At 39.8% G+C, this 18,119-nt stretch overlaps 1 protein-coding gene across 7 annotated transcripts; it reads left to right on the top strand.

Annotated features, from left to right (window-relative positions):
- Window positions 1,589–14,290, top strand: MTRF1L (mitochondrial translational release factor 1 like). Of its 7 annotated transcripts, none has more exons than XM_018053387.1 (9): window positions 1,709–1,810; window positions 3,978–4,026; window positions 4,602–4,681; window positions 4,954–5,002; window positions 6,485–6,668; window positions 7,261–7,424; window positions 11,267–11,384; window positions 12,506–12,642; window positions 13,447–13,819. In XM_018053387.1, the coding sequence occupies exons 4-9, from the start codon at window positions 4,976–4,978 to the stop codon at window positions 13,645–13,647; spliced, it is 831 nt and encodes a 276-aa protein (XP_017908876.1). In that variant the 5' UTR covers window positions 1,709–1,810; window positions 3,978–4,026; window positions 4,602–4,681; window positions 4,954–4,975; the 3' UTR covers window positions 13,648–13,819. The 7 variants fall into 7 exon arrangements, with proteins under 7 accessions (XP_017908877.1, XP_017908873.1, XP_005684982.2 ...); XM_018053386.1 differs by lacking the exon at window positions 1,709–1,810 and adding an exon at window positions 1,811–1,919; XM_018053385.1 differs by lacking the exon at window positions 3,978–4,026 and having other exon boundaries at window positions 1,696–1,810.

Here is an 18,119-nt window from a genome sequence, read left to right as displayed (position 1 = left end):
TCAATCACTATTTTAACGCAAGACAATTTTGGAAAAGTAGTGTGGCTTTAATTCACATACAAAATGAAAGAAGATTTGAGTTAATGGAAGCTTCTAAGTAGCCAAACATATTTTTGTTTTATATTGTTCGGAGAGTGATCTCATTCTTCTACTTCACTTTGCATTTGTATGTAGAGTACAGAAATGAATATAGCAGAGGCAATGCAAGCACATTTTATAAGAGTTTTATATTTAACAATTTTGACTAGATGACTTAAGGATGACTGAACCTTGCAGAGGACTCCTGTATTTTTATTTTTAAAAAATAAATAAATGAGAAAATTTTTCAATGTATCAGGTCTCTGTACTGTAAGTAAGCCCTGCTCAAACCAGTTAGGTGGTAAGTGTTCCCCGATTGAGAGTTCAGCTGTAGCAACCCCAGGCCTCTCTGGGTTGTATTACACTCTCCTACTTCGAGAAGGCAATGGCACCCCACTCCGGTACTCTTGCCTGGAAAATCCCATGGACGGAGGAGCCTGGTAGGCTGCAGTCCATGGGGTCGCCAAGAGTCGGACTGGACTGAGCGACTTCACTTTCACTTTTCACTTTCATGCATTGAAGAAGGAAATGGCAGCCCACTCCAGTGTTCTTGCCTGGAGAATCCCAGGGACGGGGGAGCCTGGTGGGCTGCCGTCTATGGGGTCGCAGAGAGTCGGATACGACTTAAGTGACTTAGCACTATACATTCTTCTGGAGAAGGCAATGGCAGGTCTATGAAGAGGTCTTAAAAAATTCCAAAGCATTACACTAATAAACTTCAGTATTCTGGGCACTAATCCACCATGTCAAATTGGCGGGCGGGGCCCCGGGAGACGGGGTTCTCAAGGCTTTGCTTGGCAGTGGTTAGCAGCAACAGGAAACGAATGGCTCAACGTCTTTAGAAAGTAGCCGATTAACAAGGGATAAGTGAGACTAGGCAGGAGACTCGGTGTGGAAGCAAGTGGCTTAAAGGCTATGTAAATTAAGTGGCAGATAAAGGGCAGGAAAGTAGATTTTGCTAAATCACTCGGTAACTGGTCTTCGAGTCCACTTGTCACGTCCCCATTAATAGGAGCCTTAACCACCGTCGAAAGGAGAAACAGGAGCACGAGAAATGGAAGAGGAGTAAACACACATAGACACACTGATGGCCATTCTACAACTCGCCCTTGGAGACGACAGTCCAAGCTGACATCTGTGTGTGATCTCAGCTCCTGTAGCTGACACTGGACGGCCCTCCATCGCGGTACTTGAAAGCTTCACTGAGTACCTGAGAAGCAATCTTGACGTCAGAAAGCGTAATAACAATCTATGCCTTTCCCCTTCCGGCCCAATACTCCGCCCAGGCACGTTCCAGGAGGCGTTGACCTACTCTTTAAACGAGGTGCCCGAGGTCTCTCAGACCCGCCCCTATCACTTTTGGCTCTGCTAACTCAACTTCCGGCCTCCGCGAATAATACGGCGTTTAATAATGATGAACGGAAGTTCCCAACCAGGCTTCCTGGAGGCCCCTTTAAACCGGCGCTTGAGCTGGGCGGAGTTCGGATAGGTCTCGCCCCTGTGTCCGAGCCGCGCGGTATCGCGAGATTTGCTCTGTCCGGAACTTCCGGGTCTTGTCTGCCATGGTGGACTGGCTGTAGTTATGCGCCCCAGGTTAGTTTGGAATGTTTTTCGGGGCTTTTGGGCCTGCCGGCATGTTGTCCCGGCCCGCCGACACCTAAGCTGCAGTAACCTGCCCCTGGAGGAGCTGTTCGCCCGCGGCGGACCTCTGCGGACCTTCCTCGAGCGCCAGGTAGGCTCTGAAGCCCAGTTACAGGTCAGGCGGCCTGAGCTGGTGGCGGTGGCCAAACTTCTGAGCGACAAGGAGCAGGAGCTGCAGGAGACCCAGCACCTGCTGCATGGTAAGGGCCTGGCTTAGGGCAGCGGGATTCAGAGCCGAGTCTTGACTCTTCATTTGCCCTTTGCACCAAGCCGCCGCTCACGTCTCCACATACTCTGATTTTGAAGTTTTTACTCAGTTGCAGCTCTTTATGGTTTACACCAGAGGTCAAGACATCGTTATGTTAGTTCTGGTCCCATCCTCTCCTTGTGCTCTCCTAACAGTGCAGTACGCCCTTTTACAAAACTTAAGTTGACTTTAATTGGTTGCGTATTTAATGGCAGGAGATGAGCTCACCGAAGACAAGGCCCTATTCCTGTTAAGGAGTCGAGAGCAGTGTTTCTCAGTGTGGTAGAGCGGCCACCCGCAAAAGTGACAGAAGAAATGCGTGCTAAGTAAACCCAAACTGGAACTGTGAGACTTGGAAACATGCGGTGGTTTTAACAAGCTTGCCAAGTGATTCATGCCCATTCGAATCTGGATTGGGCCCAAGTTACTTAATTTGCACAAATTCCTGGGGATGCCTAGTGGCTGGCCTGTGGCCCACAGAGGAAAGGTTCTAGAGAGTGTCACAGTCTACTGAAGCAAGAAACTTAATTCTGATACAGCCGATAAGTGAGAACATAGATCAGTAAAGACCTGGGAGAGCAAGGAGAACTTGGAAGGAGAAAGGCTTGTACAGGGATAAAGGCCCAACCTTAGATGATATAATAATAGTTTAACTTTTATCAATCCTTTGCCTATTCTAGGCTTTGCTTTTCTTTATCTATTAACTCATCCAGTTCACATAATAAACTATGAAGTAGGTTCTATTAGCTCATGCAACAGAAGAGGAACCTGAGATACAAAGAGAACATAGCTCTGCCCAGGTTAAACTGCTCTTAAGGAGTAGTGCTTGAAAAGGGCTGACTCCAAATCTCATGCTGTTAATCACTGAGTTCTGTGTTAACTGAGGAAGGGGGTAGGTTTGGGGAGGGTGGGGGGTGGGTAACCATTTTGTAAGAGAGCTCAAATACTAACCTGCAAAGTTTGGTTTCATCCTTTTGGCAGAAGGAAGCCAGCAGAAGCTTTTGGACCGGGAGTGAATAATAGGAATAGCTTTGTTGCTTAGGAACTTTGATGGGTGGCAGTTTAGAAGCAATCTGGAACGGGGCTAAAGATGCCATGGAAGACAGAAGGCTAATGCAACTGTATAGTTGAGACTTAAGGAGAGTCTAAATTAAGTGATTTAAGAGAAGCTGCCCAGAGTGTTAAAGAAAAAAAAAAATTAGAAGTAGTATCTTTTAGGGGAAATTAAATCAGTTTCATAAGCCAAGCTTCAAGTCCACGTAGCTGCCGCAAAGCCTCAATATAAAAAAAATTATATTCATTACATGTTGAAATTGATAGTGTTGGGGGGACCTGAATTAAGTAAAATGTAGTATTTAAGTTAGATTACTTCTACACTCTAGGTCAGTCTTCTTCATCTTAACCGGAACACGACATTTCAGAACTAATAAGGCCCCTTAGAGGTCATCCAACTCAGATCTTTCATTTTACTCTTAAGATTACTAAGATTCAGAGAAGTTAGGAGAGAGATTCTAAGAGAACCTAAGTGATTGAACTGGGGCTCTAATTCGTTTTTGGTTTTTTTTTAGTGAAGCACATTTTTCCATTTCACCAAATCTCATAACCCATTCTTACCAAAATAATTTCCTGCCATGTCACCAACACTCCCTGTATTTGTTTATCTCAATTTGCTGTTGTTATTATCTCATTGAGTTAATCCTTTTTTCCTTTATTCTGCCCATCCCTAAAACAAGCAAAAAATTCCTTCTGCATGCTGTTATTTTAATATTTAACCACATAATGTTTTAGGCTGTTATTTTTTGTGAGCTTTTCTCCCCTATAATAATATAAAGAAACTAAAATGATCTAAAATCCTGCCTTGAGGGCAAGTCTTACATGTTATTCCCAGTTCCCAGCATAATTGGTTCTTAGTAAATGAATAAGACATTCCAGCCAATACAGAGTTTGATCTTTCAACAGAGATAGCAAACTGTAATAGCTAATACAATTTCCCCTTCTCTCCTTTTTATAGGTTGCATGTTGTCCATCAGATAGAGGAAAGAGGAGGTATATTTTGTAAGGTAAAAGTGAAAACTAGATGAAATAAGAACTAGAATAAAGCCTGAAAGAGAAGAAGAGTACTTCATGTAGATACTCTGTAAATATCAGGCAGGGTCTAAATGTTTAGGTGGATAATTTTATATTAGTGAAACATTTACTAATGAGACAATAACTAACTTTCTACTTTTTAACTCAGTTTTGGCTTTACTAATGGAACCTTATATTCCCCTCTGATCCAACTCACTCATTGCATTCATTCGTTATCGTAGAGTCTAAGTTTGAAAACTAAAAGCATATTTGTTAATATGAATAGTTGGGGGAGGAAGAATTATAGAAAAGTTTAGTAGCTTCTTTGTATTTTCCTATAGAGATTATTTTTATTTCTAACTTCTACCCTTCTCATCAGGGAAAAAGTTTTTGTTTTTTAACTGCATGCTTATAAAAACAAGTGCATAAAGTGCTATAAATTAATGACTGTTATTAAAAAAGGATAATTGTTATGTTTCCCTTCAGCAATGACAAAACTTTTACCTTGAACTCTGTTAGCTATTTAATACTAATTAAGGAAAACTCAACCTGCTGCCCTTTTTTTTAGATGAAAATGAGGACTTAAGGAAACTTGCCGAAAATGAAATAACTTCATGTGAAAAAGAAATAGCCCAATTAAAGCATCAGGTATGACATTTGTGCAAAGATTAAAACATTTTGCTGTTACTTCTATTATATTTTATTAGAACTTTATAAAAGCAAGTCAAGAACTAATCAGCATGCTAGTATTTACAATTATAAACCTGGTTTTTAAAGCAGAAAAAGCATATTCCTTGTAGCTCTGTTTTTATCATACTAAAAGGATTGTAGAAGTCTGAAAGAAAGATGAATGTCACATTAGTAGAATTTTCTAAGAAGGCAATGAAATGTTGATAATGTTTTCTCTCTTGTTTTTTAAGAGCGGTGAGGGCGGGGGTAGACATGAGTAGAAGAGACTGTGGAGCAATGGTAGGTGGAAGCAGGAATATTTATTTATCTTTTTTGTCTTTGACACTCTTCTAGAGTCCCAGCCTAGACTAAGCCCCTCAGGATTTGGAAAACAGAATTGCATTTATGTCTAAGAGTATTGGCCTTATATCTAGGAGAACTGCAGAAGAACATATTAAGTTAGATGAAAAATCATGAAATTAGATCCATTGTTTGTTAATTCTGTGAAGCAGAGCTTTAAGGTTTACAACAGTTATCTCTGGAAATATAAGTCAAAGAACATGATAAAATGAGGACAGAGCTTGGAACTGGGATGCTTAACTTAGAAATTCTCTCTCTTTACCTGAGTGTGGAACTTACCAAAAATTAATTTCCCCACCATCTACTCTAGAAGAAAAGTTCCACAATAGACTGAAAAGCCTCAGGTAACTTGCCTTCTACTCTATAAACGTTTTGTGAGGTAGAAGAATGCGTGTATTAACGGTTTCTGTTCGTTGCTTGTCGTTCACAGGAGTAAATTGCATCGTGCTAGTTTAGGATGGGAATGGTCACATTCTGTTGGCACAGGCTAGAGCGATAGAAAAGCAGGAGAACAAGGATAGCTCCTGACCAACACAACGTGGCGATGCTTCAGAACTCAGGGAGACTTGGGTTCAAGTTCTAGCCCTTCCACGTTCTAGTTGTAGGGTATTGGCCAACTAGGGTTAAACTTATTAGTTAAGTTAAACTTAGAGAAACTTAGTTTTCACATCTTAAGGTGGAGCTGTTAATAGTACCTGCCCAAGATGTATTAAGAATTAAAATACATGAAGTCCTTAGCAGAGTGCCTCTCTATTATAAAGAACCATTTTATAAATGTTGGCAGCTTTTCTTTCTTAATTCACCTCATCAGAGAAATCTTAATTCTATGTGTCTGTGACTGATACACACTGAAGTGTGTTTTAATGGAAGGAAGACTGACTTAGGCACAAGGATCTGAGTTCCAGTAACTGACACTTGGCTTTTTGATTCATCATTGCACTCTGTTAACCTCATTTTCTTTGACTTGTAAAATGAGGGAATTGGACCAGATCATTTCTAAGAGCCTGTTGGCACAGGCTAGAGTTCCAGTTCCAAAATTGCAAGTGTCTCTTCCATATTAAAGAAGCTTAGAAAAAATACAGATGGAATCTGGGTGTTCTTTTCCTGCCATAGTAGGCTATAAATCTTCAAGGATTGCTTCTTCTGCTTGCTACACACAATACAGTGTCCTACTCACAGCAAGGACTTAATCATTAACTGAATAGAGAACTAATATAAAGTATATATTAGCACCAAAAAGAAAGAAACTTGTAAGTTTTAGCTGAACCTTATAGCATTTGTAATGTAGTTTTAACATTAATATTTTTGGAAGTTGTGCGTTTAAGTCGATTAAATATTTAAAATTCTATATCTAATCACTGAGCTCTTTTTCAAAAAGTTTTAAATCGTAATTATAGGAGGGGTGATATTTTTTATTTGCAGATTATCTTACTTTTGGTTCCCTCGGAAGAAACAGATAAAAATGATTTGATCCTGGAGGTAACTGCAGGAGTCGGGGGTCAGGAGGCAATGTTGTTTACCTCAGAGATATTTGACATGTATCAGCAGTATGCTGCATTTAAAAGATGGCATTTTGAAACCCTGGAATATTTTCCAAGTGAAATAGGTCAGTAAACTGTTCAGTTTGTTTTGAGAAAAGCATAGATTTTATTTATTTATCTATGTGTATTTTAGGGAAAAGGGTTGGAAAGACCAGGGTTAAGCTTTATATTTTTTGTGTAAGGAGGATTAAGTAGTTTTATGCTTATCATTTACTTAATAATTGTTGCTGTTCAGTTGCTAAGTCATGTCCAACTTTTTGCAACCCCATGAACTTCAGCATGCCAGTCTTCCCTGACCTTCACTATTTTGCAGAGTTTGCTCAAACTTAATAATGTTGAATGCAGAAATATTACCAGTTTTGAAATAGCCTATAAAATACTTGTCATTCAATGGCTAATGGTCTTTTAAAAGTGGTCCTTCAGGGTGTTACTGAGTCAGTTTATTGACACCATAAATGCTTTATGTTTAATAATTATAACCAATAAAGACACTAAAACACTGAATATCATAGACTTGCTAAAGGCTTTCAGTGTTTCACAGTTGATAAGTTTATATAAGTTTGTAGCTCCTTTAATTATATTTCAAGATGGTAGAAGTGATGGTCAGTTATTTATAACTGGCAGCAATAACAAACCTCTTTCACCAATGTTTTCAAGGTGGCCTTAGACATGCATCTGCCAGCATTGGGGGTTCAGAAGCCTATAAGCACATGAAGTTTGAAGGAGGTGTGCACAGAGTCCAGAGAGTGCCCAAGACAGAGAAGCAAGGCCGCATCCACACCAGCACCATGACTGTAGCCATCCTACCCCAGCCCAGTGAGGTGAGGCGCCATAGCCCCCACTCCTGGGAGTCCTAGCCCAGCACAGCGCCTTGCCCCCAAGTAACACTCACCTCACTGAACTGAGTATTCCTTTTTTTATTTGACTTTCATCTTGTATTCGAACTGATTTTTCAAATATATTATCACCGTCCAATAGGTATGATTTTAACAATAAATGGTAAGAATTAAGGATATATAAGTGAACGTAAGGGCTTCCCTAGTGGTTCAGTGGTAAAGAACCCACCTGCCAATGCTGGAAATGCGGGTTCAATTCCTGGGTTGGAAAGATCCCCTGGAGAAGGAAATGGCAACCCACTCCTAGGTTCTTGCCTGGGAAATCCCATGGACAGAGGAGCCTGGAGGGCTGCAGTCCATGGGGTTGCAAGTTGAACATGTTCAGTTCAGTTCAGTCGCTCAGTCGTGCCCGACTCTTTGCAACCCATGGACTGCAGCATGCCAGGTTTCCCTGTCCATCACCAACTCCCGGAACTTAACTCAAACTCATGTCCATTGAGTTGATGATGCCATCTAACCATCTCATCACCTGTCATCCCCTTCTCCTCCCACCTTCCATCTTTCCCAGCATCAGAGTCTTTTCAAATGAGTCAGTTCTTTGCATCAGGTGGCCAAAGGATTGGAGCTTCAGCTTCAACAACAGTCCTTCCAATGAATATTCAGGACTGATTTCCTTTAGGATTGACGGGTTGGATCTCCTTGCAGTCCAAGGGACTCTGAAGAGTCTTCTCCAACACCACAGTTCAAAAAAGTATCAATTCTTCAGCGCTCAGCTTTCTTTATAGTTCAACTCTCACAACCATACATGACTATTGGAAAAACCATAGCTTTGACTAGACGGACCTTTGGTGGCCAGGTAATGTCTCTGCTTTTTAATATGCTGTCTAGGTTGGTCACAGCTTTTCTACCAAGGAGCAAGCGTCTTTTAGTTTCATGGCTGCAGTCACCATCTGCAGTGATTTTGGAACCAAAATAAATAAATAAATAAAAGGCCGTCACTGTTTTCATTTTTTCCCCATCTAATTTGCTATGAAGTGGTGGGACCGGATGCCATGATGTTAGTTTTCTGAATGTTGAGTTTTAAGTCAACTTTTTCACTCTCCTGTTTCACTTTCATCAAGAGGCTCTTTATCTTTAGTTCTTCTTCACTTTCTGCCATAAGGGTGATGTCATCTGCATATCTGAGGTTATTGATATTTCTCCCGGCAGTTTTGATTCCAGCTTGTGTTTCATCCAGCCTGGCATTTCCCATGATGTACTCTACATATAAGTTAAATAAGCAGGGTGACAGTATATAGCCTTGACATACTCCTTTCCCTATTTGGAACCAGTCTGTTGTTCCATGTCCAGTTGTAACTATTTCTTCTTGACCTGCATATAGATTTCTCAGGAGGCAAGTCAGGTGGTCTGGTGTTCCCATCTCTTTAAGAATTTTCCAGTTTGTTGGCGTAGTCAATAAAGCAGAAGTAGATGTCTTTCTGGAACTCTTGCCTTTTTGATGACTCAGCAGTTTTGGCAATTTGATCTCTGGTTCCTCTGCCTTTTCTAAATCCAGGTTGAACATCTGGAAGTTCATGGTTCACTGTTGAAGCCTGACTTGGAGAATTTTGAGCATTACTTTGCTAGCATGTGAGATGAGTGCAATTGTGCGGTCATTTGAATATTCTTTGGCATTGCCTGTCTTTGGAACTGGAATGAAAACACCTTTTCCAGTCCTGCGGCCACTGCTGAGTTTTCCAAATTTGCTGACACTGAGTGAAGCACTTTCACAGCATCATCTTTTAGGATTTGAAATAGCTCAACTGGAATTACATCACCTCCACTAGCTTTGTTCATAATGATGCTTCCTAAGGCCCACTTGACTTTACATTCAAGGATGTCTGGCTCTAGGTGAGTGATCACACCATCATGGTTATCTAGGTCATGAAGATCTTTCTTGTATAGTTCTTCTGTGTATTCTTGCCTCCTCCTCTTAATATCTTCTGCTTCTGTTAGGTCCATACCATTTCTGTCCTTTATTGTGTCCATCTTTGCATGATTTGGTGACTAAACAACAACAAAGTCATATAATCTTGCATGGTCAATTTTTCTCCACTACTAAGCTTACAGCAGGTATTTTGAGACCATCTAAAGGAGAAGTTTACGAGCTGCTTGCGTTTATGGAGACTTGCTTTGTGTGACTTGTTCCCAGAAGATCAATAGCAAGTATCCTGTTTTAACAAAGGGTAACTACTTTACTGACTTCCCTGGTGGCTCAGACGGTAAAGTGTCTGTCTACAATGCGGGAGACCCGGCTTCAATCCCTTGGTTAGGAAGATCCTTTGGAGAAGGAAATGGCAATCCACTCCAGTACTATTGCCTGGAAAATCCCACGGACAGAGGAGCCTGGTAGGCTACAGTCCATGGGGTCGCAAAGAGTTGGACACGACTGAGCGACTTCACGTTCATTCATTCATTCAACTACTTTACAGAATTGCTAGTTTATAATCCAATCATATTAAAATAGTAACATCACTACATTGTACACAATGAGTATACTTTATTTTCACCAGCAAATTCTCAGTCTATATATTTTTAAGTAGCTTAGTTGGGAAGTTATATTTTGCTTACATCATGCTGAAAAGTGATGGGAAATTTGTAACTTGTTTTTTAGAAGGAAATAAGAATCGCATTAGAAGGAAGCTTGAGGGTTTCTGTTTATTACTTTTTAGAAAGTCTGTATTACTGTCTAATAGGGTACACGGAGTTCCTTTCTTTAGTCTAATTTTTGTAGGAAATCTAGGTGAGGAACAGGATAGTTAAGGGAGAGAGGGAAGCAGGTAAATGGCAAAAGCGACACCTTGATACTAGTCACTTTGGCTTAAGCATCTTGGAGATGGAGGTTTTCATGAAAAGATGGAGACTGAGGTCCATATATCATCTCATTTAATTCTTCGTAGCAACAATAAAGAGCTACATAGGGAGACCTAGAAGGCCTGTGAATGATAAGATGCCTGCTGCTAGAGTAGTGGACATCTCACAGCGTGGGTATAGTTCATGCAAGAGCTTTTTAAATACAGGGTTTGGATGGTGACTGCCAGGACAGAGCATTATGCTGACATCAGATCCAGTGTATTTGTGAATTGAGTCTGTATCCTTGACTTATTGGTATTTGCCATTTCCATTCATCTCTGCTCTGCCTCTAGGAATGTTAAGTCCTCCTGTATTTAAAATGAAACAAAATAAAACTTTCCTATAGTGTTTTAGTCTTTTTTTTTTTCTCCACTAAAGTCTTTTTGAACTCAGAAATCATTTTAGTGATTATATTCACATTTCTATTAATAGCTGAGATCTGCCATTGGTAAGAAGAGGGTAATTTACAGAGAAGTCTAGTTTTTGAGGATTAGGGAGGGTTTGGGTTTTTTTGCATTATATTTTGATACTTATCCACTGTGTGCATGCCAAGACACTTTAGTCACTTTGTGATGCTGTGGACTGTAGCCCATCAGGCTCCTCTGTCCATGGGATTCTCCAGGCAAGCATACTGGAGTAGGTTACCATTTCCTTCTCCAGGGGATCTTCCTGTCCCAGAGATTGAACCTACGTCTCTTACGTCTCCTGCACTAGCAGGCGGCTCCTTTACCACTACTGCCACCTGGTAAGCCCCACTCTTCCAATAAGAAAAGTCTTTAAAAAAATGGTATCCTTCCAGTTACTTTCTGTTCTTAAAATTAAACCTTCCAAATCTTACGTAAATATTATCTATGACATGCATTTTTATAAATAATTCTCTTTGAACAGATCACACATGTAATTTTCAAAACTCCCAACTTTTCTCTTACGTATAGATTAACCTGGTGATTAATCCTAAGGATTTGAGGATTGATACTAAGCGAGCCAGTGGAGCCGGGGGGCAGCATGTGAACACCACAGACAGTGCTGTCCGGGTCGTTCATCTCCCAACGGGTGCGTGGTTACTTCTTCAACATAAAAATCAAACTCTGAATTACTTTCCCTCTGAAACAGATCTTCAATTACCAGCGACATATAGGCTATTAGGAACTGTTTATTTTCAACACTTGATTTATCTAGATTCCTTAGCTGGAACTCTTTAGGGTAATTACAAAGGCAGGAAGGAGGGAGAGATCCATTTCCAGGAAATTTCCACGTTAGTGATTATATCACTAATTTAAATCCTCACAGTGAAGTAATATCATGGGTGATTCTTTAAAAGAAAATGCTCTCAATCACCAGTTTTTAGTGTTTTTTGGAGGGAGCAAGAAATGCATTCCTTTGAGAAAATGAAAACTTGGACCTTCTACCCAGAAACATGCTTATATGCAAAGTTTCGCATGTAATTTCAGGGGCTTCTTTCCATTAGGTCCATCTGCAGACATCTGGGGGTTCTGTCCTGATTATAGTGTTAGGCAGTAGAGCTGTAATTTTTCTTAAGTCTTTAGAATTGTGTTAGATAGAACTACATGTGTTTTTACAAGTATTGCTCTGGTGATTTACACGTGAAAAAAAGCACAGGGATAGGAAACCTCAATCTTCCTATAAATGATCTCAGATAGGCATAATTCCCATGGTTGGTAGTGCTTCCTGGGAGTCCTTGCTTGTTTTTTTCTTTTTTTTAATGAGAAAATTCTCATGTTAAACTTTAAGATGATGTTTTATGTAACACCTGGTATATAAACAGGAATAAAAAAAGTGAACCTCAAAAATATTAATAGTGATTATCTCTGGTAATAACATTAACTTTTATAGTTTAGTTTGTATAATGAGTAGTTACTACTTTTTGAAAAAAATTGTGGTGACTAGCTAAAAGTACCAGAAAATAATCCATATTAAATGACTAATGCTTACTGTTCAGTATGTATGCTTTCAGTATGTAAATATTTTGAGCTATATGTCCAATTTTCAGTTTTCTAATAACTGTAAAGTTATCTGTTATGTGTATAGTATTCCTTTCTTAATATCAGAGTCCTATTTTTTCCCCTCATGAAGAAGGAAAAGGAGTATTCCTTGATAATACATGAAGAAGATGTTTCTATTAAAACTCTCTTAATTCTCATAACACTATTCAGGTATTGTTTCCGAATGCCAACAAGAAAGATCTCAACTGAAAAATAAAGAGATGGCTATGAAAAAGTTACGTGCAAAACTGTACAGCCTGCAGCTAGAAGAAGAAACAAGTAAACGATACAATGCTAGAAAGATTCAGGTAAAACTGAATTTTTTAAAATGCTTTGAAAGGATAAAAATAGTTTTAGATTACCCAGTTTTAATATGTATTAAAATTATTTCACTGTATTTGTCAAAGTTAAAGTATAATTCATATCATTCAACCAAGGGCTTGTTTTATAGTAATCTTATTACACATTTACACTGGTTTTTGTATTCAAAGGTGTCTTTCTCAGACTTTTCAGCAAAGTTATCTTAAAAAGATATACCAAATTCCTGTTCATTTTGAATCCTTTCAAAATTATGGTAGAAAGTTGGAAAGGAAATTGAACTTAACCTTCTTCCTGTTTGGCAGTTGATTTTATAATTACAGAGCCCTTCTATTAACTCCTTTATTATGGAGAGTTGATCACTTTGTTATCACTGATGATAACCAGATTAATTCACAGAGATTATATATATTTAGCTACCACTTTCGGATATCAGCTCTCTGCCAGGCTGTATGTGTACACTATCACTGTGTAGTAGGTATTTTCTGTATTTTATAAATGGGGAAACTAAAGTTTAAAGTTGAAATAAATTACTTGAAGTTGTAAAGTAAAAAATGGCAGAGAGGATTCAAAATTCCAAGTACTAAGCTGTCTGACTTTTCAAGCCTATGTTCTTTTTTCTGTATCAAGTGCCCATGTTATTTGAGAATTCAAAATGTTTAAAATTTGGTTTTTAACATTGTGTTTCAAATTATAAACCAAGAGCTTAATCTCCAGGCAAATTAACTTTGTAGGTTTAGTTGCCATGAGTTTAACTATCTTGTATCCTTTTTTTTTTTTCTTTTACTATGTAGATTGGCACAAAAGGAAGGTCAGAGAAAATAAGAACATACAATTTTGCACAGAACCGGGTCACAGATCACAGAATAAACAAGTCATTTCATGATCTTGAAACTTTCATGCAAGGAGAGTACCTACTGGATGAACTTGTACAGTCATTGAAGGACTATGCTAATTATGAGTCTTTAGTAGAAATTATTTCCAAAAAAGTTTAAGTTGATTTGTTATTAAAGACTTGTATAGCTTCTGAAAATTCTGTTATAGCAAATCAGGTTGTGTATACACAGTATTCTCTTGAAACACATGAGTTAACACAGTTGAGAGTAACATTTTTAATAAACATAATTTATATACGTCTCTGAACGTATTAAGGGAAAAAACATATAATCATGACTCTGGCTGGATATTTTGAACTCTTCCTTACAAGAAGTAGACAAAAGAGAATAGTCCTTTGTTTTATGTAAAGTATTTAATGAGTGATCAGAAATTTGGTTTAACTCTTAAGGGAAACTTCAAACGTGAAATGATAAGACTGTCTTCAGAGGATGGAAGCCTGAGAGGGAAGGAAAGCCCGGGAACGTCTGCTTGAGGCTGCACAGCTGTCAAGGACCTCTTGGTGTTTAGAGCAACATCAATAAGTCATGTGCTTGATAAACAGACCCTCACGGTTCTCCCATGGTGTGTGTGCTCCTTCACTTCAAAAAGTATTAATAAATCCAACCCTAACTACAGAAAAGAAATAGGACATGTCAGTTATCCTGTAAAACAGTGAGAGAAGCAGGAAATGCTGGCTCAAGAATATTCTGAAAACATAAACTCCAGGATGACAATTACAAAGAGCTCTGCTGCTGCTGCTAAGTCACTTCAGTCGTGTCTGACTCTGTGCGACCCCATAGCTGGCAGCCCACCAGGCTCCCCCGTCCCTGGGATTCTCCAGGCAAGAACAATGGAGTGGGTTGCCATTTCCTTCTCTTAACACGTGAAAAGTGAAAGTGAAGTTGCACATAGTAGATAATGAATAAATGTTAAATTTATGCTAGTCAGAACAAGTTAGGTAGAATTTCCAGAGGAGGAAAAGCAATTTCACTATTAAGGTTATATGATTTATATGTTAGAGAACTAGGAGACATTTAGTTAATTCTCAGAATTGCACATTTTTCCATATTTGTTAAAATCAATAGTCTGAATTTTGATGGGCATATGTATGACATTGATTCAGACCTACATTATTGTCAGGTAACTGTTTCCTCTTTCTTAAGTCAACATTTGTTAGCCAGATTTCCTTTAGAGTTCCAGCATGTGCTAAATTTCAGAGTAATTTTACGTTGATGGCTTCTTACTGCTCTAAAAGGGAGGTGTAGAAAAACCATTAAAGACAGTTAAAAGTTTAAGCTAGCCAAAGGTTATCAAATACATCAGAGAATTTTAATTTGAAGAGTACCCCTCTCCCCTGGAACGTCCTGCTCATGAGAGGCATTCTTTTCTGCCTTCACAAGAACAGCTGATGAACGCCGCTTTTAGTGACCTAAGCAACCAAGATTATGGCAAGACATGTTCCTTCAACAATATTCACTATCCACATTGCAAGCCTGGCTCTCCCGGACTTACCAGTTTCACCTTGGGTCTTAGGTTTCCTTTTAGAATAAAAAGGACATGGCTGCAGGTTATGAAATAGTTCAGTTCAGTCGCTCAGTGTGTCCGACTCTGCGACCCCATGAATCGCAGCACACCAGGCCTCCCTGTCCACCACCATCTCCCGGAGTTCACTCAGACCCACGTCCATCAAGTCAGTGATGCCATCCAGCCATCTCATCCTCTGTAGTCCCCTTCTTCTCCTGCGCCCAATTCCTCCCAGCATCAGAGTCTTTTCCAATGAGTCAACTCTTCGCATGAGGTCCAAAGTACGGGAGTTTCAGCTTTAGCATCATTCCTTCCAAAGAACACCCAGGGCTGATCTCCAGAATGGACTGGTTGGATCTCCTTGCAGTCCAAGGGACTCTCAAGAGTCTTCTCCAACATCACAGTTCAAAAGCATCAATTCTTCGGCACTCTGCCTTCACAGTGCAGCTCACATCATACATGACCACAGGAAAAACCATAGCCTTGACTAGACGGACCTTAGTCGGCAAAGTAATGTCTCTGCTTTTGAATATACTATCTAGATTGGTCATAACTTTTCTTCCCAGGAGTAAGCGTCTTTTAATTTCATGGCTGCAGTCACCATCTGCAGTGATTTTGGAGCCCAAGAAAATAAAAGTCTGACACTGTTTCCACTGTTGCCCCACCTATTTCCCATGAAGTGATGGGACCAGATGGCATGATCTTCGTTTTCTGAATGTTGAGTTATAAGCCAACTTTTTCACTCTCCTCTTTCACTTTCATCAAGAGGCTTCTTAGTTCCTCTTCACTTTCTGCCATAAGGGTGGTGTCATCTGCATATCTGAGGTGATTGATATTTCTCTCGGCAATCTTGATTCCAGCTTGTGTTTCTTGCAACCCAGCATTTCTCATGATGTACTCTGCATATAAGTTAAAGAAGCAGGGTGACAATATACAGCCTTGACGTACTCCTTTTCCTATTTGGAACCAGTCTGTTGTTCCATGTCCAGTTCTAACTGTTGCTTCCTGACCTGCATACAGATTTCTCAAGAGGCAGGTTAGGTGGTCTGGTATGCCCATCTCTTTCAGAATTTTCCACAGTTTCTTGTGATCCACACAGTCAGAGGTTTTGGCATAGTCAATAAAGCAGAAGTAGATGTTTTTCTGGAACTCTCTTGCTTTTTCCATGATCCAGCGGATGTTGGCAATTTGATCTCTGGTTCCTCTGCCTTTTCTAAAACCAGCTTGAACATCAGGGAGTTCGCGGTTCACGTATTGCTGAAGCCTGTCTTGGAGAATTTTGAGCATTCCTTTAATAGCATGCGAGATGAGTGCAATTGTGCGGTAGTTTGTGCATTCTTTTGCATTGCCTTACTTTGGAATTGGAATGAAAACTGACCTTTTCCAGTCCTGTGGCCACTGCTGAGTTTTCCAAATTTGCTGGCATATTGAGTGCAGCACTTTCACAGCATCTTTCAGGATTTGAAATAGCACAACTGGAATTCCATCACCTCCACTAGCTTTGTTCATAGTGATGCTTTCTAAGGTGCACTTGGCTTCACATTCCAAGATGTCTGGCTCTAGATTAGTGATCACATCATCGTGATTATCTTGGTCATGAAGATCTTTTTTGTACAGTTCTTTCGTGTATTCTTGCCACCTCTTCTTTACACCATACTATATAATATACAGTATATAACAGACTTAATTTCTCTCATTAGTTATAGGGGAAAATTAGAAAAGTTGGATTGAGGGATTTCCTGGTAGTTCAGTGGTTAAGACTCCATCTTCTGATACAGAGGGTGCAGGTTCTGTCCCTCTGGGGAACTAAGATCCCATATGCCTCATGGCTCAGCCACATGTAAAAAGAAGCTGGATTGAAATTGTGAAGGGTCTTGAATTTTAGATTTTACTATGGGAACAGGAGACAGCCAGTAATTTTCTTACTCTCTAATAGAAGAATATCCTCTAATATTCTCTGTCCCTCCCTCTCTGCCCCCAGGAGAAAAAGTATGAGAACTGTACTGATGAAGTTGGGAAAAGACCTTCCGTGAATTTTCAAACCTTCCCATTAGAACACCTTATTGGTGTGAAGTGAAGTCACTCAGTCATGTCCGACTCTGAGACCCCATGGACTGTAGCCTATCAGGCTCCTCCATCCATGGGATTTTCCAAGCAAGAGTGCTGGAGTGGATTGCCATTTCCTTCTCCAGGGGACCTTCCCGACCCAGGAATCGAACCTCGGTCTCCCAGGCAGGCAGACGCTTTACTGTCTGAGCCACCAGGGAAGCTTATTGGTTAGAGGAAATCTTAATACTTTGGTAATTTTAACAATATAAACTTAAGATATGTACCATTATCACTGTGTATTATGAAAACATGAAGTAACTGACAAATTCTGGTCTAAATTGGCCTTGGCTCCCACTTTACTCACTTATCTAAATTATTTAATTCCTTCATAACCAAAAGTAATTTTTGGAACCCAGACAAAGATAAGAGTAGAACAACATAATTTTTGCCAGAAGCCTACTGGAACTCTACACCTAATACTTCTAAGGATCTTAGAATTAACCATTTTAGATCTAACTGCCTTTTAGATCTTAGTGCCATTGGGTCTTGAAGAGACGAGAATAAAGAAAACCACTTTGTTTATAAAGAGACAATGTGAGAGGGTTATTAAGACCTTTAAGGGTCTTAGAATTTAGTAGGTATTTGTACAAACTTTGCATCTACACAGCTACCTGAATTACACAGTATGCGTTGTCACTCACACCTGCCTTTGCTCTCCCTGCCCTCTGCCTAAAACACACACTCCACAGACAGACTTCAAGGTCCACCTAAAGGGCATCTTAGCTCTAGGCCGAATTCACTACTCTGCGTTAGTATTCCACACAGTATGACAACATGGATGGTAAGGCAATAAATGCCCTGGTATACTTCTATCTCGGGTATGTATGCTTAACAAGGAAATGGGAAAGGGTGGGTCAGGGAATGAAATCTCTTATTAACCCTCCCAAGTGTTCTTGCCTGGACAATCCCAGGGACGGGAGAGCCTGGTGGGCTTCCATCTCTGGGGCCGCACAGAGTC

Source organism: Capra hircus, chromosome 9, assembly GCF_001704415.2.
Source record: "Capra hircus breed San Clemente chromosome 9, ASM170441v1, whole genome shotgun sequence".
Taxonomy (NCBI): Eukaryota; Metazoa; Chordata; class Mammalia; order Artiodactyla; family Bovidae; genus Capra; species Capra hircus.
This window is presented reverse-complemented; position numbering and strand designations above follow the sequence as displayed.